Source organism: Petromyzon marinus, chromosome 36 (assembly GCF_048934315.1).
Source record: "Petromyzon marinus isolate PM22_M1 ecotype Great Lakes invasive population chromosome 36, UKy_Petmar_22M1.pri1.0, whole genome shotgun sequence".
NCBI classification, from domain to species: Eukaryota; Metazoa; Chordata; class Hyperoartia; order Petromyzontiformes; family Petromyzontidae; genus Petromyzon; species Petromyzon marinus.
In genome coordinates, this window is record NC_133702.1 from 3,936,398 (window position 1) to 3,958,401 (window position 22,004).

At 48.5% G+C, this 22,004-nt stretch overlaps 1 protein-coding gene across 1 annotated transcript; it reads right to left on the reverse strand.

Moving 5' to 3' along the window:
* Positions 1–1,929: 1,929 nt before the first annotated feature.
* LOC116949398 (fibrinogen-like protein 1) lies at positions 1,930–15,712 on the reverse strand. The gene is made up of 4 exons (XM_032966681.2): positions 12,189–15,712; positions 8,217–8,300; positions 6,572–6,702; positions 1,930–5,321 (listed from the first exon to the last, which is right to left on the reverse strand). The coding sequence occupies exons 1-4, from the start codon at positions 12,751–12,753 to the stop codon at positions 4,605–4,607; spliced, it is 1,497 nt and encodes a 498-aa protein (XP_032822572.2). The 5' UTR covers positions 12,754–15,712; the 3' UTR covers positions 1,930–4,604.
* Positions 15,713–22,004: the final 6,292 nt, after the last annotated feature.

The following is a 22,004-nucleotide window of genomic DNA, read 5'->3' on the forward strand; positions in this document are numbered from 1 at the left end:
ATGATGTATACATTCTCCGGGGGTTCCCGGTTTTCCCTTCACGTTTTGAATCAACACGCGTTGAGAGTATGTGGCTGCTTAAAATGTGCACATGATAGGCTACTTCGTTGAGCTATCATGTGGCCAGGTCGCTTGCGAAAAAGAGACATAGCTCAGCGAGCCCTACCTGTTAAAATTAAAAATTGTTTAGTTCCTAAATAGTTTATAGATGACACATTAAAAATGTTTGTCTACGACGTAGAAACACAGCAGGCTCCTTGTTTGAATGATGTCGAAAGTGTGATTGACATTTGCAATTCCCCCACGACATTTAATTGGCAGTGATGGGAATTAAATCCTCAAATCACGAGAAATTGGCTCAGTTGGTAGAGGCCCGGTTGTTAGGACATACTGTACAGCCACACGTTATTGATGGCTATTGGCGAGCACCCCACAGCTCAGCAAGCAGGCGGGTGGTCAGTCCTATAGTCCATGAGCCCAGACCAGATAGACTTCACTTGAGTGCCACAGTGGCGAGATGTTAACTACCTCGCCTGGTATGCAGTAGGTCGTGGGTTCGATCCCGACCTTGACACACGGTAAATTTGGGAGTTTGCGTATCTCTCTCCCTGTGGTCGCCTGGATTTTTTCTCCGGATCCTCCGGTTTGTCCCTCCACGTTTAGAATCAACATCACGTGTTTATAGTATTTCGCTGCTGCGACAAATTCCCACATATGATGAGCTACTTTGTTCAGCTTTATTATTTGTGATCGCCAGGTCGCTTCTGAAAAAGAGCTATATAGCTTAGTGGGCCTTGCCTAGTAAGATAAGAATAGTTTACTGGCAAAGAACAGTCCCATAGGTATAACTGCTCGCCACGAGCTATAATTGTTCAGATACTTGCATTGTCTTTGTACTGTTCGCCTTTAGGCGTTCTCTGGTCTGACACAGGTGAGACAAGGACATAAAGAAAGCTGTCTCTGGTGTAGGCCAATCAGTTTTAAAGACGATGGATATTTGATCAGAGCACTTTGTTTGCGTGTTTTTGCCACAAGTACGTGTGGCTAATACAGTCATGATGCCTTGCAAAATGTATATATTTGGTGTTTGAACTTCTTAACACCTGTTTTATTGCCAGACAGGGTAAAATATATTCTTTTGTTTTCATCACCTTGGATACTGGCAAAAAAGGTCCCATAGATAACGCTAGTTTATTTCAGATATGTTGTTGCTGAGAGAAACGGTTGGGAGTCCATCCAGAAGTTGATAAATCATGGCTTATGGTGACTTTTTGCTTCCCTCGGCCTTTCCCAAAGATAGATGAATGTGTTTAGTCTCTACGGACTTTCCTCTGGCTGTAAATATAGAACTCACTCACTGTGCAGTCGTTTGTCAAATGTCTTTTGAAAGTATTCTCACTATCGCCGAGTTTTCAGTTAAAAATAGGTGAATTGACTCCATATTACACAAATAAATAAAGTGCTTCACCGTTTCATTCGCTGCTTTTCTAAATACATTCATACAAAAAAAGTGCACGCATATATATAGAGGAGAGATAAATATTTGCCCTGGTCTGCAGTGGAACATTTTTTATTATTATTATTAAAGGAGGTATTCATATGTCAAACTTATTTTTACAAATTAAGCGTACTCAAATAAGCAACATTTAACTTTAGCAAAATACAACAAACAGGAAGCTCGGTGTGGAATTATTGCTCAAAATAAGAATCATAAACGCTAAATCATTTACATTAATTTCCCATCCACCTTCGCATTAAATTTGGTGTTGCACTAAATTTGGCGAATTTTAGCACCAAGACTTCTAAAATTGTGGTTTTACTGTCAATCAACGGGCGCTTCGTAACATGACGGGAAGCAGAGTGCTGCCACCCCCTGGTGGGGGTAAGAGGTCACGTGAAGACTTTCAGGAGCAGTTCTGTGATATCTACTTCCACTGACCGTTTTTTTTTTCTAACACGGGGTTGACGCCGCACTGCCCTGCTGGAGTTAAAAGAGATGAGGTGTCTCGTGTCAAAAACACAGGCTAGCAACGAATGTGAAAATGTACCCATTTTATTATGCAACTCCCTTTACAACGTTTGACATTTACCAATAAACAAAATACATATGAAAAGTAAAAAAAAAGCTACTCAACTTTGGCACAGTGTCACATCTGTACTAAATATCATGATTATATTCAAAGCACCTTGGCGGCCTGCAGTGTTCGCAGCCTTCAGAAGCCTAAAAATCTCATGGCAACCTTACACAGACTGCAGAACTGCAGTGTAAACACACACACATACACTCGGCAACGATTCAGACATGCACCGTGTTGGTGCTGCTTTGGGTGACGTCAGCGTATTCGATTTTCCAGTTTCACACAATGTTACGCAGCCAAGCTAAGTGGTAAACACGAATGCTTACACTCGCACTATCGCGCATTGAATCGTGCCGCTAAGAACAGATTATATTATATTCTTGGTTCTTTCGGTAAAGTCACGTTGAAGGGACACAATAAAATAATAACATATATATAAAACAATAAAATTCTCACGACGTTTCGACTGCAACACAAGCAGTCATCATCAAGTTTTCACACCTGGTGTGGAAACCTGATGATGACTGCTTGTCGTGAGAATTTTATTGTTTTTATATATATTATTATTTTATTGCTTCCCTTCAACGTGACTTTACCGAAAGAACCAAGAATATGAATCACTGCAGTCACGAAAGCTTTAAATCAAAATATTATATTACGTACAAATTGTGTTCAAGTGATATGCTAATGTTACCTTCACGCTCCGAGAACCGGAAAGAACAAAGAGTAAGACATCCACGTACTGAACGCACAATACGGGAAATAAGAAATTAGACGGTGGGAACGAGACACAAATCTCGAATCCAATTATGACAATTGCCCAAGTTGCTGGGTGGAATGCGGGAGGGCGCGGATGCGACCATTACACGCTTACTGAGTGGTTAATTGAAAATGCAGAAATCAAATTCCTATTTCCCTGCTGTGCTTCGAGAGAACCGGTTTCTCCTGAACGGCTTCCAGGGCTTAAAATGACCAGACGGAGAGTCGACCAACTATGACGAGACGGAGAGTCGACCAACTATGACGAGACGGAGAGTCGACCAACCATGACGAGACGGAGAGTCGACCAACTATGACGAGACGGAGAGTCGACCAACTATGACGAGACGGAGAGTCGACCAACTATGACGAGACGAAGAGTCGACCAACTATGACGAGACGAAGAGTCGACCAACGATGACGAGACGGAGAGTCGACCAACTATGACGAGACGGAGAGTCGACCAACCATGACGAGACGGAGAGTCGACCAACTATAACGAGACGGAGAGTCGACCAACTATGACGAGACGAAGAGTCGACCAACCATGACGAGACGGAGAGTCGACCAACTATAACGAGACGGAGAGTCGACCAACTATGACGAGACGGAGAGTCGACCAACTATGACGAGACGAAGAGTCGACCAACTATGGCGAGACGAAGAGTCGACCAACTATGACGAGACGAAGAGTCGACCAACAATGACGAGACGAAGAGTCCACCAACTATGACGAGACGAAGAGTCGACCAACCATGACGAGACGGAGAGTCGACCAACTATAACGAGACGGAGAGTCGACCAACTATGACGAGACGGAGAGTCGACCAACTATGACGAGACGAAGAGTCGACCAACTATGGCGAGACGAAGAGTCGACCAACTATGACGAGACGAAGAGTCGACCAACAATGACGAGACGAAGAGTCGACCAACTATGACGAGACGGAGAGTCGACCAACGATGACGAGACGGAGAGTCAACCCAACTATGACGAGACGGAGAGTCGACCAACCATGACGAAACGGAGAGTCGACCAACGATGATGAGACGAAGAGTCGACCAACTATGACGAGACGAAGAGTCGACCAACGATGACGAGACGAAGAGTCGACCAACTATGACGAGACGGAGAATCGACCAACGATGACGAGACGGAGAGTCGACCAACGATGACGAGACGACGAGTCGACCAACTATGACGAGACGGAGAGTCGACCAACGATGACGAGACGAAGAGTCGACCAACTATGACGAGACGAAGAGTCGACCAACGATGATGAGACGAAGAGTCGACCAACTATGACGAGACGGAGAATCGACCAACGATGACGAGACGGAGAGTCGACCAGCTATGACGAGACGGAGAGTCGACCAGCTATGACGAGACGAAGAGTCAACCAACTATGCAGAGACATACATACACATCGTTCAACCGATGCATTTGTGCGGCATACTAGTTAAACGATCAATCTACTGTCCTGCGCTCACATCCTAAGGCCACTGCTGGCAGAAGAGCCTCCACGAGCGCGAGTTCAACAGAGCCCCTCTGTGGCAGTTTCGTTGGCCTACTCCTCCAGATGCCGTGGGAGAGGTGGGACTACCCACACTCCACCCCACCACATAGCTTAGTGGGCCTCACCCGGTATAAATGTAAAAATAGCTTAGTTCGTTTTGAGCATCATCACCGCCATCATCATCGCCGACCTCACCATCCAATTCACCCTCTCTCCGATCCGCCCAACCCACTCCCCGGCAGCGCCCGCTTCAGAAGCGCGCCGGGCGGACCTTCATCTCGACGGAGCGGAACGAGTACTTGCGCCCGGTGCGGTAGTCGCTCAGGATGTACCACGTGCCCCAGTAGATGCCGTCGGTGACTCGGCCTCGGTAGCCCCCGCGGTGGTAGCGCCCGTTGAGGTTGGCGGCCAGGCAGGAGTCGAACCACCACCCGGACGCGTAGTAGGCGGCGCAGCTCCCCGCGGCGTAGGCGTCGTTGTCGCGGTCGGGCGTCGAGAAGGGCCTCCCGTCGTGGTTGTAGCCGCGGCTGTAGCCCAGCGCGTTGCCCGCGTCGCCGCGGTAGCCGCGCGCCGTCAGGCGGTAGCGCTCGCGCTCGGACGCGACGCGGAAGTGCGAGTAGAGCGCGTGGCGCCGCACGCCGTGCCAGTCCTCGAGCTCCACGCGCAGCGTGAACGACGACTGTGACGACGACTGTGACGATTGTGACGACGACGACGACGATTGTGACGACGACGACGACTGTGACGACGACGACGAGGACGATGATGGAGGCGACGACGGCGAGGGTCCCTCGTCACTCGTCCGAGTCAGCTGGTGCAGCCGATCGTTGCCCAGCCAGTGCTCGCCGCCCACCTCGCCGAAGCCGCGCTTGTACTCGGCCCACGTGCGGTTGAAGTCCCACGAGCCGTCGCGCCGGCGCTGGAAGACGGTCCAGCCGCCGCCGTCCGTGTCCATGTCGCAGAACGCCTGCGAGCGCACGCGAGGGGGGACGGGGAGACAGAGGGAGAGAGACAGAGGGAGAGAGACACAGAGAGACCTTTGACTTTTAAAATCAATTGTATTGCTTCTAGGAAGCGTCAATGCCAGCAGCCAGTGACAGCGCACTCGTACGAAGCGTCGATGTCAACAACAACAAAACAAGGTGTTCATCACGCATGGCAGGGCATCATCTCTGAGAGAGGCGGGGGGGGGGAGGTATTAGAATGCGTAGTGAAGTGCATTACATATTTACAATTGTGCATAGGGCCTCCCCGGCGCCCCCCATTTATTTAAAAAGACACCTTCCCCCCCCCCCTGGCATGATCGTAGTACGAGTGTTCCAGCTGTAAGCGTGCTTCTATGAGAGCCTTCAGCATTGCCACTGCCCCACAGTCACGACTATCTCCTTCCAGTCTTTGCTGCCTCGTTTTATAGATCGCCAGTTTTGCCTGGGCGCACACAAAGTTAGCGACATCGCGCCTGCTGCCGCTCGTCACGGCCAATGCGTACACGGATGCTCTCTCGTAGAAAGGGATGTCCAGCCTCCTGAATATCTGTGCTAAGAAGCGGAACAGCGGGTCAAGCCGTTTGCACTTGAGGTATTGGTGGGCGAGATCCTCTCTCGGTCCGCAAAATGCACAGGTGACTGGAGTTCCTGGTGAGGCTCGGCTGACCCACACAGCTGAGGACACACTCCAGTGAGCCAATCTCAATTGGAGGTCGCCACAGCGTTTTGCAGTGGGGGGCTTGTACATGCCACACCACTGGGGGCCAGCATCCATCAATGGGGAGAAATATTCTCTCCGTTTTGTGTCCGGTAATTTCTCGAGGTCCTGAAAATGCAGCACTTTTACACAGTAAGTGTACAGCTCTTTTTTGTGAGCCTCCCTCAACGAGACGTCTCTGCATCTCTTCGTTTTCAAGAGCTTTTCCCCTGTCCTTGCGATGGGAGGAGGCGGCATCTCCAGCTTCAATCCCAGTTTCTGCAGCGTCCTCAGGGCCTCCCGCAGCAGCTTCTCCCCGGCGAGCATGGAGCCAAGTCCGGCCGCTTCGGAGATTGCCAGAGCTGGCTGCCACCTCGGCTGGCGAGCGTCCACCAGGTCGCTGACCCGACTCACTCCCGCGGCAGCAAACCATAAGGGGGAGAGACCATCGCCAAGATCAAGGCCTGCGAATTACTCTCGGCAGAGGGGAACAGAAACGATGGAGCGCGACGGATGGGTGCCTGATACCCTCACCTCGAAGGGCACCTGGGCAGACGCAGGCTGAATGGTGTAGATGCCGCTTTCCTTGATCTTCTGCTTGTAGATGTCAGCGCAGTTCTCTGGGAAGAGTCGTCCATTCAAGGCAGCAGCAGCAACATCATCCTCTGCAATGTCAAGCAAGAGATTTCACGACTTGTGCACCTGGAATCTGGGATATCCACTGCACGTAAATGAACTAAAGATGAAACTACAAACTATGTATAGTTTACCAAGTAAGGCCCACTGAGCTATTTAGCTATCTTTCAGAAATGACCTGGCCACAAACGATAGCTCAACGAAGTGGCTTAATATTTGGGAATATATTGTAGCAGCTAAACGCATGTTTCTAAATGCGGAGGGAGAAACCTGCGGACCTGGAGAAAAATCCACGCGACCACGGAAAGAACACACAAACTCAGGGTCGGGATCCAAGCCACGACCTCCTGTATATCAGGTGAAGTAGTAAACATCTCGTTACCCTGACGCCTAAAATATCTTGTGCATCCTTTCTCTGACACGTGGGTCACACCGCTCTGTGAGATTTCCAAATGGATTCGTCATCATGTGACGTGACATCGGTAATGGGGGTGGCGGGAGGGATTAAGTCAATTTAAAGAAAACAAATGTGGTAACTTGAGTCGAATGTATCATGGTGAGCGAATGCCAAGACCAAAACACCCCTCCAAATAAAATGACATCTTCCGACAGTTATATTTGCGAGCAATGATTCACGGATCGCTCCACTTTCAAGGGGGCCCGGCAAAGTTTGACAAAAATGCATTCAAATTTTGCATTACTCCTGGCAATGTAACTTTGATACAGATCGTTACACATTGTCGATTACTTTGAGGTGTGTAATAAAGATAGCAATTACAAACTACAAATGTAACGATGAACTTTCATTTTTCTTTAATGCCTTTGGTATGAATATATTTCCCATCTCTGGCTGGCCCGGAGGGTAATGAATGAGTTATTAGTCTAGGTCAGCGATTCTTAACCATTACTGCAGCCTTGCACCCCTTTAGTTCTCAATCATTAAAACATATATAATGTTAATACATACATAAATGTGTTTGATGAAACAAAGTAGTTGTACTTACGTGCCCGTCCTTAATGTGTGTGTTTCGATGATTTACCTTCTAAAAAAAAAATCTGCCCGTGTCTCGCACTCCCAAGAAAGGGGCTCTCGCACCCCCAGCAGCGAACACGTCTGCCTCTCACCCACACAAATATAGACAACCCCTCTGCTCTAAACAATACATCCTGGAATTACTGAGGCTCTAAAAACCCCGCACATCCACCGAACCTTGCAGCTCTTGAACCCGTCTCGCCTTGCAACGACTCTCAAGTCCACATTCGCCAAAGTGGCTCGTCGCGACTGCGCGCGCTTCGGGCATCAAAAGCGACGCCGATTACCGGCTGCATGCGTCAATTCGCTGCCGGACCCTTGCGCCCATTCGCAATGAGACACCGAGAGAACCCAAAGCTGTCGTTTAGGACTCAGTCAATAGGCGGCGGGAAGTGGGTGGGGTGGTGGTGATGGTGGTGGTGCATTCGCGTGTGAAATGTCAGCAGCTGCAGTAGCGGCGGCGGCAGCGGTGTGTGATGGAGGGTGGTGGTGGTGCAGTCGAGGATTTACCGTCCGTGGAATCTTGCTTCGAGATGTCCGGCGACAAAGGGAGGAGCCGCCCGCTCGTGTCCAGGGTCTGTAATCGTCGACTCTCTGTACGGCGCACGCCGGTGAACAAGAGTCACCAGCGTCACCAATTTGTGTCGGGCCAAGCGCCGAGCCCACGTTTGGCCCGACAGGTCCCACCGCACGCTGACGTTGTGTGTGTGTGCGTGTGTGTGTGCGTGTGCGCGTGTGTATATATGTTGAACTTCTTTCGGCACCGTAAGTAGCCAACAGTGATAATCAGAGGTGCGGTTAGCGCTACGCTGCGCTATGAACCCGGCGACCCGGGTTCGATTCACGCTCATGGCCAACACCCAGTGAGGATTATCTGAACCGGTCATGGGCCTCCCCTAGGTCAACTAAGCCTAAAATGAGCACCTGGTGCGGTGTGTAAACGTCGCCACTAGGGAGACAAAGGCGGTCGGGCGTGGTGCTGGCCACCCACCATCCTCGTGTACCGTTCAGGGCCTTCATAGGTGCTCGCTAACAGCACTGGCCCCTACAGTCTGTTAAGGCTATACGGGGGATCTTTGTATTTGTCTTTGTGTGTATGTTGAACTTCTTTCGGAAGATCGTGCGTGATGGTTTATTATGCTCCTTTGAAGGGCTGATAATGAACTTGACCTGAAACCTAAAGTGGCAGTAATGTTTGGAGTGTACAATAATAATAATACGTCACGATTTGAGTCAATATCCTGGTTATCTCATAACAGTGACACTAATAGACAGTTATTTGACGCGATATTTTCCTACGATAAAGTCACGTACGTATAAACAGACAAAGTATCTGTTTCACCTGCAGAAAAAAATGTAAATAACCCGTTGGGAGTCTCAGCCTTTGTGGAGCAATGCTTCCAGCAGCTTTAACACGTAGGCTTTCGTGACCAATATCATCCATAATAGAGGGGGGGGGGGTTCAGCAGCATTGGTTTAAGCCAGGCAAAACTGTGGACCGGTTTCAACGTCCCCAGCCTCATCAGCAGAGTGTGACTACCAAACAAATGCTGCCCGGCAATGTTGTTAGCTAGTCGCCTCCGATTCCATATGTGGACGTATTGGCGGTGCACCGGTTAAGCATAGCACAGGGGTCCTCATACAACAGTCTAGAATCCAAATTTGACCGAGCAAATCAATTTGTCAGTCTTTAATTGACTCGTGTCGCCAATTTTGACGCGATTCGAAGGTTTATTGAGTCTACTGAGACTTGCTCAAATAAACAGGGGTCACTATTGGCCGTTGATTTGGGTCTCGTTGAATCGAGGCACCGTCCGACCAAGTCGAGGGCACGAGGAGTCAAATGTTGCCTTTAGAACGTAGCAGCCGAGCGTGGTCGTGGCTGGGTGCTGCCATTCGGCGACAGACCGTGACCCTTCGTGTTCAGCCGGCTCGTGGGAACGTCTTCCGACCGCTTACGACATCACGAGAACTGATTTTGACTCACCACCACCACCACCCCGCAACATTTTCTTGACCGTGCTTGCGAATTGCGAGAAAGTAAAAAAAAATTGCGACAATTTTTACTATCATTTATATTTTTTTACCTTTTCCCGCACACCAATGGTGTACCGCCAATACGTTCATTTATTTTATTTTACGTTCATTTATTTTATTTTTGTTTGCGCTCGGCTATTATGCGGTAGTTTTTTTGCGACAACATTATTGTCATTGACCCTCCGCCACCCCGACAATAGTTTTACTTTTTTTTTACAAAACCTGCAATGTACCCGTACCAACGTATCGATCACATTCCGACCGACTGAGTTACGTCGCTGTTTTTCAGAAGCGACCTGGCCGCAAACGATATCACGACGGAGAGGCTTATCGTCACGTGCAAGTGTACAGCGACTAAAATACTTTGAACGCGTGACGTTGATTCTAAATGTGAAGGGGGAAACCGGAGGACCTGGAGAAAAACGCACGCGACCACGGGGAGAGAGAGACACGCAAACTCCCAATGCACCGCAGGCGCAGGGTCGTGATCTAACCCACGACTTCCGGTATACCAGGCGAGGTAGTTAACATCTCCTCGCCATCGTGATGATGATGAGAGAGAGAGAGAGACACGCAAACTCCCAATGCACCGCAGGCGCAGGGTCGTGATCTAACCCACGACTTCCGGTATACCAGGCGAGGTAGTTAACATCTCCTCGCCATCGTGATGATGATGAGAGAGAGAGAGAGACACGCAAACTCCCAATGCACCGCAGGCGCAGGGTCGGGATCTAACCCACGACCTCCTGTATACTAGGCGAGGTAGTTAACATCTCCTAGCCACTGTGATGATGATGAGAGAGAGACACGCAAACTGCCAATACACAGCAGGCGCAGGGTCGAGATCTAACCCAAGACCTCCGGTATACCAGGCGAGGAAGTTAACATCTCATAGCCACCGTGATGATGATGAGAGAGAGACACGCAAACTGCCAATACACAGCAGGCGCAGGGTCGAGATCTAACCCAAGACCTCCGGTATACCAGGCGAGGTAGTTAACATCTCCTCGCCACCGTGATGATGATGAGAGAGAGAGAGACACGCAAACTCCAAATATACAGCTGGCGTCTGGGTCGGGATGTAACCCACGACCTCGGGTATACCAGGCGAGGTAGTTAACATCTCCTCGCCACCGCGGCACCCCGAAGACACTGCACGTGAATATCTTCATCCATTGGTAGATTGGCAATGGATGGACTTTATTTAACGTCACCTCGTCGCGTTGAGATCGTAAGTTGGTTTATTAACGTGAAGGAATGGGAGCAATGCAGCTTAATGGCATTGACAATTGAGAACGGCTGCTTTTTTTTATTAAACACCCTCCACACCTGCACTCACTGAGTGCCCATCGCTCCCTCCTCGCTCACTCTGTTTGCTCCACCTGGTGTTGAGTATTCGGAGATAAGAGTCAGTGGTCCGTGCTGTTTACACCTCGGCGCTAGATCGTAAATGTTACCTTTTTTTTTTTCTCAAGGTGTTCTCATCTCGGCTTGAGCTGTGCAATGTTGATTGCCTCCCGAGCACTCTGTGTGTGTGTGTGTGTCACTTGTGTGTGTGTGTGTCACTGTGTGTGTATGGGTGTGCCCTGTGTGTATGTATATATATAGATGTGCGCGTGGGGAGCGATAGTGTAGCGGTTCGCGCGCTGCGCTATGAACCTGGCGATCCGGGTTGTGTGTGTTGAACGTCTTTCGTGTTTTACGTTTTAGGTTTGCACTCACTGAATCGTTAAAACGAGCAATTACGGTGCACGTAAACCTGCAGGGAAAACACACACCCACATTCGTTAATTTACTCAACTATGTTTTTTCAATTTTTACCAGGTAAGACACACTGAGATGTATAGCTCTTTTTTCAGGAGCGACCAGGCCACAAATGATAGTTCAACGAAGTGGCTTATCACGTGGAAATGAATCGCAGCCAAATACAGAGTGTTTCAAAAAGACGTGAACACTTCCGAGAATTTACAACGCCACAAGAGATGTGCCTCCGGGCACTGGAGATCACCTGGAGAAGATTCCAGGCCACGCGTTTACAATGATGGCGAACAAGTGGAGACTCTTTGACTTTTTGAAGCTATTAACATACATTTGTTATCATGTTACAGTGTAGTGTCCGTTCTTTTCCATTAAAAACGATAGTCCCATGTAAGTGTTAACATTTATTTGCACTCTGAACGCACGTTGATTCTAAATGTGGAGCGAAAAACCGGAGGACCTGAAGAAAAATCCACGCGACAAACAGAAAGAGAGAGCGAACATTCAACTTCCAAATATACAGGCGTCAGGGTCGGGATCGAACCCATGAATCTCCTGCATATCAGGAAAGGTAGTCAACATTTGCGCCACCGTGGCTCCAATCCCTTCCAACCGTCGCTCAGGCCAACGTCAATGGCGTGGTGGGTTTGACCCACGGCAAAGGCAATGCGCAAAAAACGACCGTACCGAGTCTGATCTGCTGGGTGGAATCGCCGCAGCTCCAGTCGCACGCGGCCACCAAACGAAGCAGCAGGCTCGCCACGGCGCTCATCCTCCTATCGAGAGACGCGAGGGCCTCCTTGGTGGTCTCTCCCGCGCGCCGCAGCCTGGACTCTTCGCCCGACGCCGCCGACTCCAGCGAGTTGAGGCGCTCCGCCAGCCGCGAGGTGCCCTGCCTGAGCCCCTTGCTCAGCACCGCCACGTCCAGCTGCAGCTCCTGCAGCTGTCCCGTGAGCGCGCCGAGCGACAGAGACCGCGGCTCGTCCGCCTGCGCCCCCACGGGCTCCAGATTGGAGAGGCCCTCAAGTTGCTGCTGAAGCTGCTGGTGGTCGTGGTCGCCCGCGCTCGCTTGTCCCAGAACGTCGCCAGGGACCATCGGGTTTTTCTTCGACGTCCGCAGGGGGTCTTGAGAGTCGTGCGTGGGCAGCTGAACGCAGAGCACACGGCACGGCGGCGATGACATCGGCTGCAGGAGCTGCCACAGCAGCAGCAGCAGCAGGAGGAGAGAAGGCGGACGCGCGACAGCACCCATGGCGGGAGTTGTCCCCCGTGCCGCCGAGACTCGCGGGCGGACGATTTTACGGTCGAGCGGTTCGTCGACGCGCAAACAAACACACGGTTGAGAGCGCAGCGGCCAGTTGGGCTGGAATTTATTTTCCCAAAAAGGGGAGGTCGTGTAAACACGGGGCCGGCCCTTTGTTGCTTCAGCGAGAGAGAGGGGGGGGGGCACAGGTTATCCTCCCCGAAATTCCCTTCCTCTGCCACCTGCACTTTTTTTTTCTTCTTGACGACGAATGGCACCGAGCCATGGCCCAGTAGAGTCCAACGCTCCACGTCGTGCGGTGCGGTGCAAAGCGTCACCAAAATGCGCACCTTGCGTGGCGCTGAGACCGTGCCCGTGTAACAAAAAATAAAAGCCGTCACGATCGTTAAATTGGAGCTGATATGCTCACGATTCATGAATACCACCGCGCGGAGGCGAGGAAAAGAATGGATTTTGTTACACAGTTATTAAACACTGTTCCTTTGCCAAATATGTCCTTGCGGTCTTTGCGTTGTTGTTGTTGTTATTGTTGTTGTTTTACAGTCGCGGCTTTAATGCCTCGAGCATAGCAACTTGTGTTGTGCCGGGCTGCTGTAGAATTAATGGGTGAGACTACAAGAATGCACACACGCCTCGGCTTTACTTGACGGCTTTACTTCACGGGACTTCCCTTGCGAAAGGCGAAAGATCCAGGGCGTGTTTCCGAATTTTTTTTTTTAAACTACGTGAACGAATTCTTGAGACCACCCCGGCTATAATTTTCGGTGAATTGAGCTTCTCGTTTTGTTTTCTTTCTCTCTCTCTCTCGTCTTTCTTTCTTTCTTCTTTCCTCTTCGATTCTTCCTCGAGGCGAACATCAAAGCGACGCGCCAAGTGTAGCCATGTGTTTGCATCTCGTCCGCGCCACCGCACGCCCGTGTAATTTCATCGCAACTTGGGGCCACCATTATGAACCCAACCGTGGGCAACATCTAAACGAACGCGCACAGAGGAGAACCCATTTTTGTCTTTAGTTTGAGGAATTGTACAAAAAAAATCCATGGTAATGGTGGTAATCTGATAGGTAATTGCAGCCAGCCTCTTAACCCTGCGAGATTGCTGTGATTGCACCAGCTATTAGGGGGCATTGCTACTCCTAGTTGGCGCACGCGCTCGCGAGCCAAACACCCGTGGATGGAATTTGGGGAAACGTGCCATCGCAGGGGCACTCCTGGAAGACAAACCGAGTTGAAATGCAAGCGAGGCTCCCCTGAGTAAATTCTGCTATTTACTGTTGGCAAACAAAAGAACGCAACGTAAAACAAATGTCATTGTCTTTATTGGGTGGTCGACGGAAATTACCGCCAGGTGCATGCCTACCGCGGGCCGAAGGGCCCTCGACTAGAAGGTGTAAGAGTACCCGTATTTTAGACACCGCATGCGGCTCGCAGATTGATTGCGGTTCACGCGTTTACTCGACGTAAAATATTCCAAAATGCATTCGGCTCACTAGCGAATCGCACCGATTGTGCCCGATCTCATCACTTCCTGGAAGGTAAGCAGGCTTTGAGCCTGGTTACTATTAAAACTGTTAAAGTCGTTTTTTTTTTTTACCAGGTAAAGGCCCACTGAGCGATACAGCTGTTTTTCAGAAGCAGCGACCTGGCTACCACAAATGATAGCCCAACGAAGTGGCCTATCATGTGAAAATGTACAGCAGACAAATACTCTAAACGCGCATTTCTAAATGCGGAGGGAAGACACGGAGGACCCGCAGAAAAAAACACGCGTGCAGACTACTTGAATGCCAGCTGTTACAGACTTGGGCTGTGAAATAGCCAAGAGATAGGCAGTAGAGAAAAGGATTATTAAACCTAACTTTGCAGAGCTTGTGGGTGGTACCCTCTCGCCTGAGAGGGGTTTCTTCCGTTTCTTCACACGTTGCACCCACACACTAATGGTGCTGGCCAAAAGTCCCAATGCCCTCCTGAAAAAAAGTCTTGAGAATGTTCGAAACTTTGCTGGGGAACTCGAGAACATTATATATTTCGATTGTTATTATTTGAATTTGCAAAAAAAACTTGAACCCTGTGAAATTTACTGTGTATCGCCACTTATTTGTTGGCTGTAGTCGGGAGTCGAACTCAGGTTATGCGAGTCACAGGTATTGCGTAACCACTTGCCCCGACTTGAGAATTGCCTTCAGCTGTACATATTCGTGATGCCTCTGATGGCCACTGGTAGGCGACACATGCTGGGCAGGGTAAAGTCTTGCGGCGGGTCAAACTTTTTTGACCCGACCCGATTTCATGAATTTTACGAGAACCGCGAACCGGTCTCAACCTGCACCAATTGTTTTTTTGTTTGTTCCGATAACGTCCGTCTACGTTTTTGACTGATGTGTTATCCTCGCAGCGGCAAAGCTACTCACTCAAGTTATATCTAAAAAGGCCTCCGCTCCTAAATACTAATTCTGGAAACAATTCAACCACATATGGCACGCATTACCTCCTCCGCTAATTGTACATAGTCGCTGTTTATGTGTATCTATGTGTATCGTTGTGTCACTACGTGTATGTGTGTATGTACGCATGTGTTGTAGTGCAGCGGTTAGCGCAATCGGTCAGGCGGGGCCCCAATATTTGATGAGTCCCGCAAAAATCCAGCCACGACAGCTCCGTTGTACATTTTACATCCTTGCAATATTACGTGATTGCTCTGATTAAATTAAAATAAAACGTGGAACGTTAATGAAAGCATTTTCATAAAAAAATATATTAAACCGCGTTTTAAATGTGTGTTGTTATTTTTACACTTGTTGAAAACATACCGCGTGGTCCGACGCGTTAAATACCTCGTGTTGGTTATCAAGGGGGCCCCGACTCGTAGCTTTGGCCACCGGGGGGGGGGGGAGGGGCAGGCCACCCCCTGCCTGCCCCACGCTCGCAACGCCACTGGGACAGAGCCACCCACCCGAGTCGACCGGACTTCGGGGTCACTCCCGGCGGTCCGCTATGCACGACTCTTACTTTAGAGCGCTATTGTCCATGGTGGAAGATTTGAGAGTTATTCGCCTTATTTCAATTAACATTGCACCATCCGTATTCCCACAGGTTGAACTCGTTCTCCGTGTCTCCGCCATGGAATATTTTTCTCCTTACTGTAACCCACTGTTGGTAGCAAGACAACTCCAATACGCGCTCGTCAACAACACTGTGGCCTTAAAAGGAAATAGGATATCACTAAGTGACGTTTCAGGCAATAAGCCTCCGTTACAGCAAGTAGAGAAGCCGTAGACATGGCCTCTTTGATCATGCTTCTCCAATTCAGCACCACCAAACGATGTACTTACCGTCGGTACCACGTGCACTGTGATTAATGCGCCGTGTTCAGCCATCATCAATCATGATCCATCCACTGCTGGATGAAAGGGTATCTCAAGCCATTGCAGTCTCTCTCACGGTCTCGCCATGCAACAATCAAAACGACTCCTCCACGTTGGATGGATTTCATCGTTCCATCTCCTCGGTGGGTATCCCTCTCGGTCGAATTCCATCCTATAGCTGCCATTCCATAGTTAGTCTTGACCGCCGTTCATCATTCCTCCCCGCCATAACGTGTCCTGCTCAAACCCACTTTAAGTCACCGTCACATCTCCAACTTGCATATGTGATCTAATCCTCGTGTCCCTGAGTCTCTCAGTGCAATTATGAACGTTTCTAAATTATTTGACACAAGCTGTCGACGTAAAGTGATCGCGAACGCTTGCAGAGTGGCCTTCATCCAGCAGTGGATTGGCCATGGCTTATAATTATACTGTACAGCGAAATATTCGACTCGCCATCGAACTAAGACGGTCCTGCTCAAACCCACTTTAAGTCACCGTCACATCTCCAACTTGCATATGTGATCTAATCCTCGTGTCCCTGAGTCTCTCAGTGCAATTATGAACGTTTCTAAATTATTTGACACAAGCTGTCGACGTAAAGTGATCGCGAACGCTTGCAGAGTGGCCTTCATCCAGCAGTGGATTGGCCATGGCTTATAATTATACTGTACAGCGAAATATTCGACTCGCCATCGAACTAAGACGGTCACCGCATCGCGCGCTTTCAGATGCGCTTCTGCGGCCGTCTGGAACGCTCTTCCTTCCGATATTAGGAAGCCAATGGAGCTATGCACTTTTAAATAATCTAGAGTGAAAACTCGTTTCTTTAGAAGTGTTTTTTGTGTTTAGTTTGTTGTCCTTCCCCCCGCACCACTGAGTAGCACGGTTGGCTACGTACGGTGCGAAATAAGCTCAACATACATATGTATAAGAATGTTTTACCCTTTCTGGCAATAAAACAGGTGTTAAGATGTTAAAACACCAAACATAAACCTTTTTCAAGGAATCCTCTCTGCATTAACCACATTTACTTTTGGTGAACACATGCAAACAAAAAACATGATCTGGAAGTAGATGCATTGCCTTTGAAACTGATTGGTCCACACCAGAGACAACTTCCTTTAGAGCCTCGTCTCAAACGGTGTTAAACCACAGGACGCCAAAAGGCGAACAGCACAAAGACAATGCCACTATCAGGACATTGAGAGCTCGGAGTGATCAGCTACATCATGGGACCTACCTCGCAAGTACCAAAATATAAGAATAGGTTTCACCCTTTATTTAATTGAAACAGGTATTAAGATGATAATTGGGTTTTTACCCTTTTATCTGGCAACAAAACTGACACCTTTTTTTTACAAGGAGTCATGTTTGCATTGACCACAATACCTGCGGACGGAATGCAAACAAACAACATAATTCTGATAATGTATGCACTGTCTTTGAAATTGATTGGTCCACACCCGAGAGTCATTTTTGTTGCCAGATAAAATGGTAAAAAACAATTATCATATTTTGTTACTGGCAAAGGAGGTTCCAATGGTATTAAGATGTTAAAACACCCAACAAAAAACCTTGTGCAAGGTTCCCTGTCTGCATTAACCAAATATACACTGAACCGAGACTTCTAAGAAGGAACAACTTAACCTGATGATCGGCAGGTGGCGATATCGCCCCATAGTTTGCAGTTACTTGCTCTAATTATTTGCGTGCGCATCGACTCAATTCGCCGTTCGATTTCGATTCTTAATACATAGAATCGTGAGCGTAACAACATTCATAATAATAATTAATCGATGTTATGTTCAACGTACACGTACGCACATTGGACTTACAATCCAGAGATCTCCGTTTCGATCTGGTCTCCTGATGTGGCATTTAAAGCAATAGACAGTCTTTTTTAATCAATAATCGAGGTTGTTTTTAGGTGGGATCGCGTAAATATAAATGTGTCGCTAAACCCGCTAACCAACCGACGAAGCCAATTTAGTTAGGTTTGTCACGTAAACAAAACATGCCAATCCGTTACTTGTTCAGCACCACCGGTGTGTTGGAGAGTGAACCCCAACATTTATATTCACGTGATCATACCCACAAATCTCTATTTTGGATAATATTGGTCGCGAAAGCCTACTTGGTGTTAAACAAGATTCGATTTTTTTATTCCACCTCCACCCCCCTCCCGCCCCCCTCACCCCCCCAGGGTGCTCCTGTTTCCTCCCAGACACACAAGCTGATTGACAGCGGGCCGTGCTGTCTCTTGCGCGCATCCACGTTGAGTGATGCGCCGTGCGAGTGCGGTTATGAAGCGAGGCCAATAATTGAGCTTCTTTCATTATTAAATATTACTGTAGCTCATAAATACGTGCCCCACACACACACACTCTTAAACATCCACGCACACACACACACGCATGTATCTATACACACACGTAAATACACATCGCCAAATAATAAATTTCCCAGGCGTTAGGGAGTGACGCTGGCCAACCACGCCGTTCGTGCGCCATGCCGGCCTTCATAAGGTACACGGCTAACAAGCAGCACTTGCCCCCAACAGTCGGTGAGGGTCTCTACGGGGTGACCGTTGTCTTAGTGCATCAGTGGTGCTGCTGTTCAAGAGTGCGCAGGCGGTGCAACTGCACCGCCGTGGAATGGCAAGGCAATGGGCGCGTCAGACCGAACCCGAAGCGGATATCAATTCCTCATTAAATCATCAGCAACCACGTGTCAATGGCAAAGGCGCGTCCCCATAGCGATTATCCACTCTCCTCGACTACACGGTGAAATACCCGCCTCGGGTCTTGGCATCCAAGTCTCCACTTTGGCTGGGAGAGATCATTAATCAAAAGCCACCACACACACCCTATGACTGATTGCTCAAGTCAGACAGCACAGTGGTGGAAGACATCATCAATGGAACGTTTGTTCTGAAAGTGACCGCAAAAGGTTGTCCTTAATAATGCCAATGTGCCAAGTGGGTGAGTCTCAAACTTTTAGAGCAAAGTAACTAAAACGGCAGTCCTTCACATTCCTGGTTTTCCAAAAAGATTCCCCTTTAAAATGCACGGATATTTACTAATCCACGGCTGGATGGAGCTAACAACATCTGGAAGTTGACCAGCATTGGTTTGAGCCAGTCTGACTCTGTGGACGATGAGGCAACGATTTTTGTTGAAACCGGTCCAGAGTTTTGCTTGCAGTAAAAGCAATGCTGTTGCACAAAAAAGTATAATCACATGCAGATGCGTGCGTGTGGCTGATGGGATACTTTTACGCAATGTTTTTTTTATTTTATTTTACGCGGAGGGACAGATTTGGGGTAAAGACAAATGTGTCTATTTACTTCGCTTGTCACTCACAGATTGTCCACGGCGACGCTCGTGGTTTTGTTCTGTTTTCAACGTTGTTTCGACAAACTTTGAGGTGTTAGCGCAGTGCGCCAACCACTGCGACACCTATCAAAGATTGCAGAATGTTGAGGCGAGGGCTGTTCGCCAAGGCACACGAGTGGGTGGTGTGGCAAGAGCCTATTTCCCGGCCGTTTTTGTATCCCTCAGTGCTCTAATTTTGAACCATGTACACGTTTAAGGCTAAGTCGACCTGGATTAAAAGTTCAGGTCTCTCACCCCGCATTTGCGTAGAGACAGAACGTAGGTAATGTCATGATGCTGTGGATGATAACCAATGGTTGATGTTCAGTCGACCCTGACCAGGATTTAATCTCATGTTCTTGGTCAAAATGGAGCCTTGTAGTTACCTGCATTACAACCCCAAACATTTCTTTCTTATCCGCCTGTTGGGTTCATGAACTCGGTCGGCATGGATCGCTTAATGATATCCACTGATAGCGGCGCCAAGGTGGAGAGATGTTAACTACCTTGCCTGGTACACAGGTGGTGGGTTCCACTCCCGACCCTGACGCCTGCTGTATATTTGGAGTTTGCGCGTCTCTCTCCCCGTGGCCGCGTGGATTTTTATCCGGGTCCTCCGGGGGTTTTCCTCCCCGTTTATAAACATGCTTTTAGAGTATTTGGCTGCTATAAATTTCCACAGGATATTAAACCACTTCGTTGAGCTATCATTTGTGGGCAGGTCGCGTCTGAGAAAGAGCTCTATAGCTCAGTGGGCCTCATCTGGTCAAATAAAAGAGTTTAGTTCATAGTTGAGTTCATAATGATGTTGTTTGTTTGTCTCACGATAAAATGTAATTTTGCCAAGCAACCAAACGCTGCCCTCTCAACAACTAAGCATCGACTGTTAGTGTGAGCATCTTAAATAAATACGTGACGGCATTATTAGTATTGTTAATATGAGTCAAATAGAGTCATTGCCAGTATCTGTGTGCGTGCATTGTTTTAATTAGGAAATATAATAATACATTTTGGGAAATGCATTCATCATATTCTGTTGGGCTAAGTGACGCGACGTTGGATACTATTGGTTTGAAAAGCCATTAGGTTGGTGGTCTTTACAAAAATTAAATTAAATTTTTGTGCAGATATTACATTAAAGGTCTGTCTAATGATTTAGTTATTCACGTTTCACGATGGCGAATACTCGGTTTGTATATATTGCGTCGTGTTGAATATGGCCCCGTCGTTTGGATGTGAGTGCTCTTACCCATGGCATTTGTCGAAGCTGTAGTATTTGTTGGAGCGAGCCGGTATCTGCTGATGAGACTCAGACGGGTTAAACCCGTGCCATCCCCGCACCTCCGATTAGCAAAGTGGACTAGGTACGGTGCGAAAGAAGTTCAACATTCATAAATAATATAGGACAAGAAGGCCAATGGGTCGATGGACTGAACACATTTATTCGTCGAGAAACATAAACGTAGGTCATATTATTTTCATTGTCATTTATTAAAGTGTACACCCAGAGTCCTTTGTTCTGTCAATCCACTGCTGGATGAGCCCCCCACCCCCCGCAGTGCGGGTCACGAGGGACATTTAACCACACTGGGCAATGCGGCATGGTGAAGGCGGGGAACATAGACATGGGGCCATAGTACGGTACAACAAATATTTTTTTCTGCACTGCCCTGACAACGCAGCTCCGCCACAGTCTGATGAAGGCCTACGTCGCCGTCTATTGCATTGCACCAAAGGGCCGTCACCCGAAACGTCGCCCATTACCTTTTCATACGTGTTTATTTCCAGTCTGTTGTTATTGCCAAAGTGTGTCGCGTTCTGTTGCTGTTGTTGTTCGTTAGCGTCCACGCGCCAATGGGTGGCACTGTGGCCCCACGCAACGCGACCCCCAATCCCGCGCATTGCCATTGCGGAAGGTGACAGCCGTTTTAGTTCCACAAACAGCACATACACGCATATATATACACACATCACTATCGATACACATAACGACACATATATATACTATGCAAACATGGTAACCCCGTATCTACCCACAGCAATTACCGTAATTAACATTAACGACCGTGGTCATTCTACTGCTGGATGAAGGCCTCCCCAATAATCCGTCATGCACAGTCACCCCTGTCACCGTAGTCGCACAGACAGTGCAGTATATAAAACACGCTCCACGTCCCATGGCCACTCATCGTTATCATTTTCATGTCAGCCGTGCTCGATCCACTGCTGGTTGAAGGCCTCCCCGTTCCAGAGCCGTTGCCATCCGTGATGTGAAACAGCGGCATGCAATGCGTCTTGTCGATATTCATGCGAATTCAAAAAGGTGCGAACGCCACGCAAGTTCCCTTGCGGGCACATCGCGCCCTGCAGATGGTGATGGCATTAAATCGTGTTGATGAATTTCTCTCAAAGGATGCACAACATTAAAAACGAATATATATGTGTGTAGACCGTTATAATAATTACAGTGCGGAGGGAGTGTGCCTCTTTGCCAAATC

What these genes read in the sequence shown, in the direction of transcription:
- LOC116949398 (XM_032966681.2), bottom strand. Translation starts at nt 12,753, where the DNA reads ATGGGTGCTGTCGCGCGTCCGCCTTCTCTCCTCCTGCTGCTGCTGCTG. An exon ending in CACCCAGCAGATCAGACTCG is followed by an intron (nt 8,301 to 12,188) that starts GTACGGTCGTTT and finishes TGCGCCGTACAG; the next exon opens with AGAGTCGACGATTACAGACC. An exon ending in CTGCCCAGGTGCCCTTCGAG is followed by an intron (nt 5,322 to 6,571) that starts GTGAGGGTATCA and finishes GTGCGCTCGCAG; the next exon opens with GCGTTCTGCGACATGGACAC.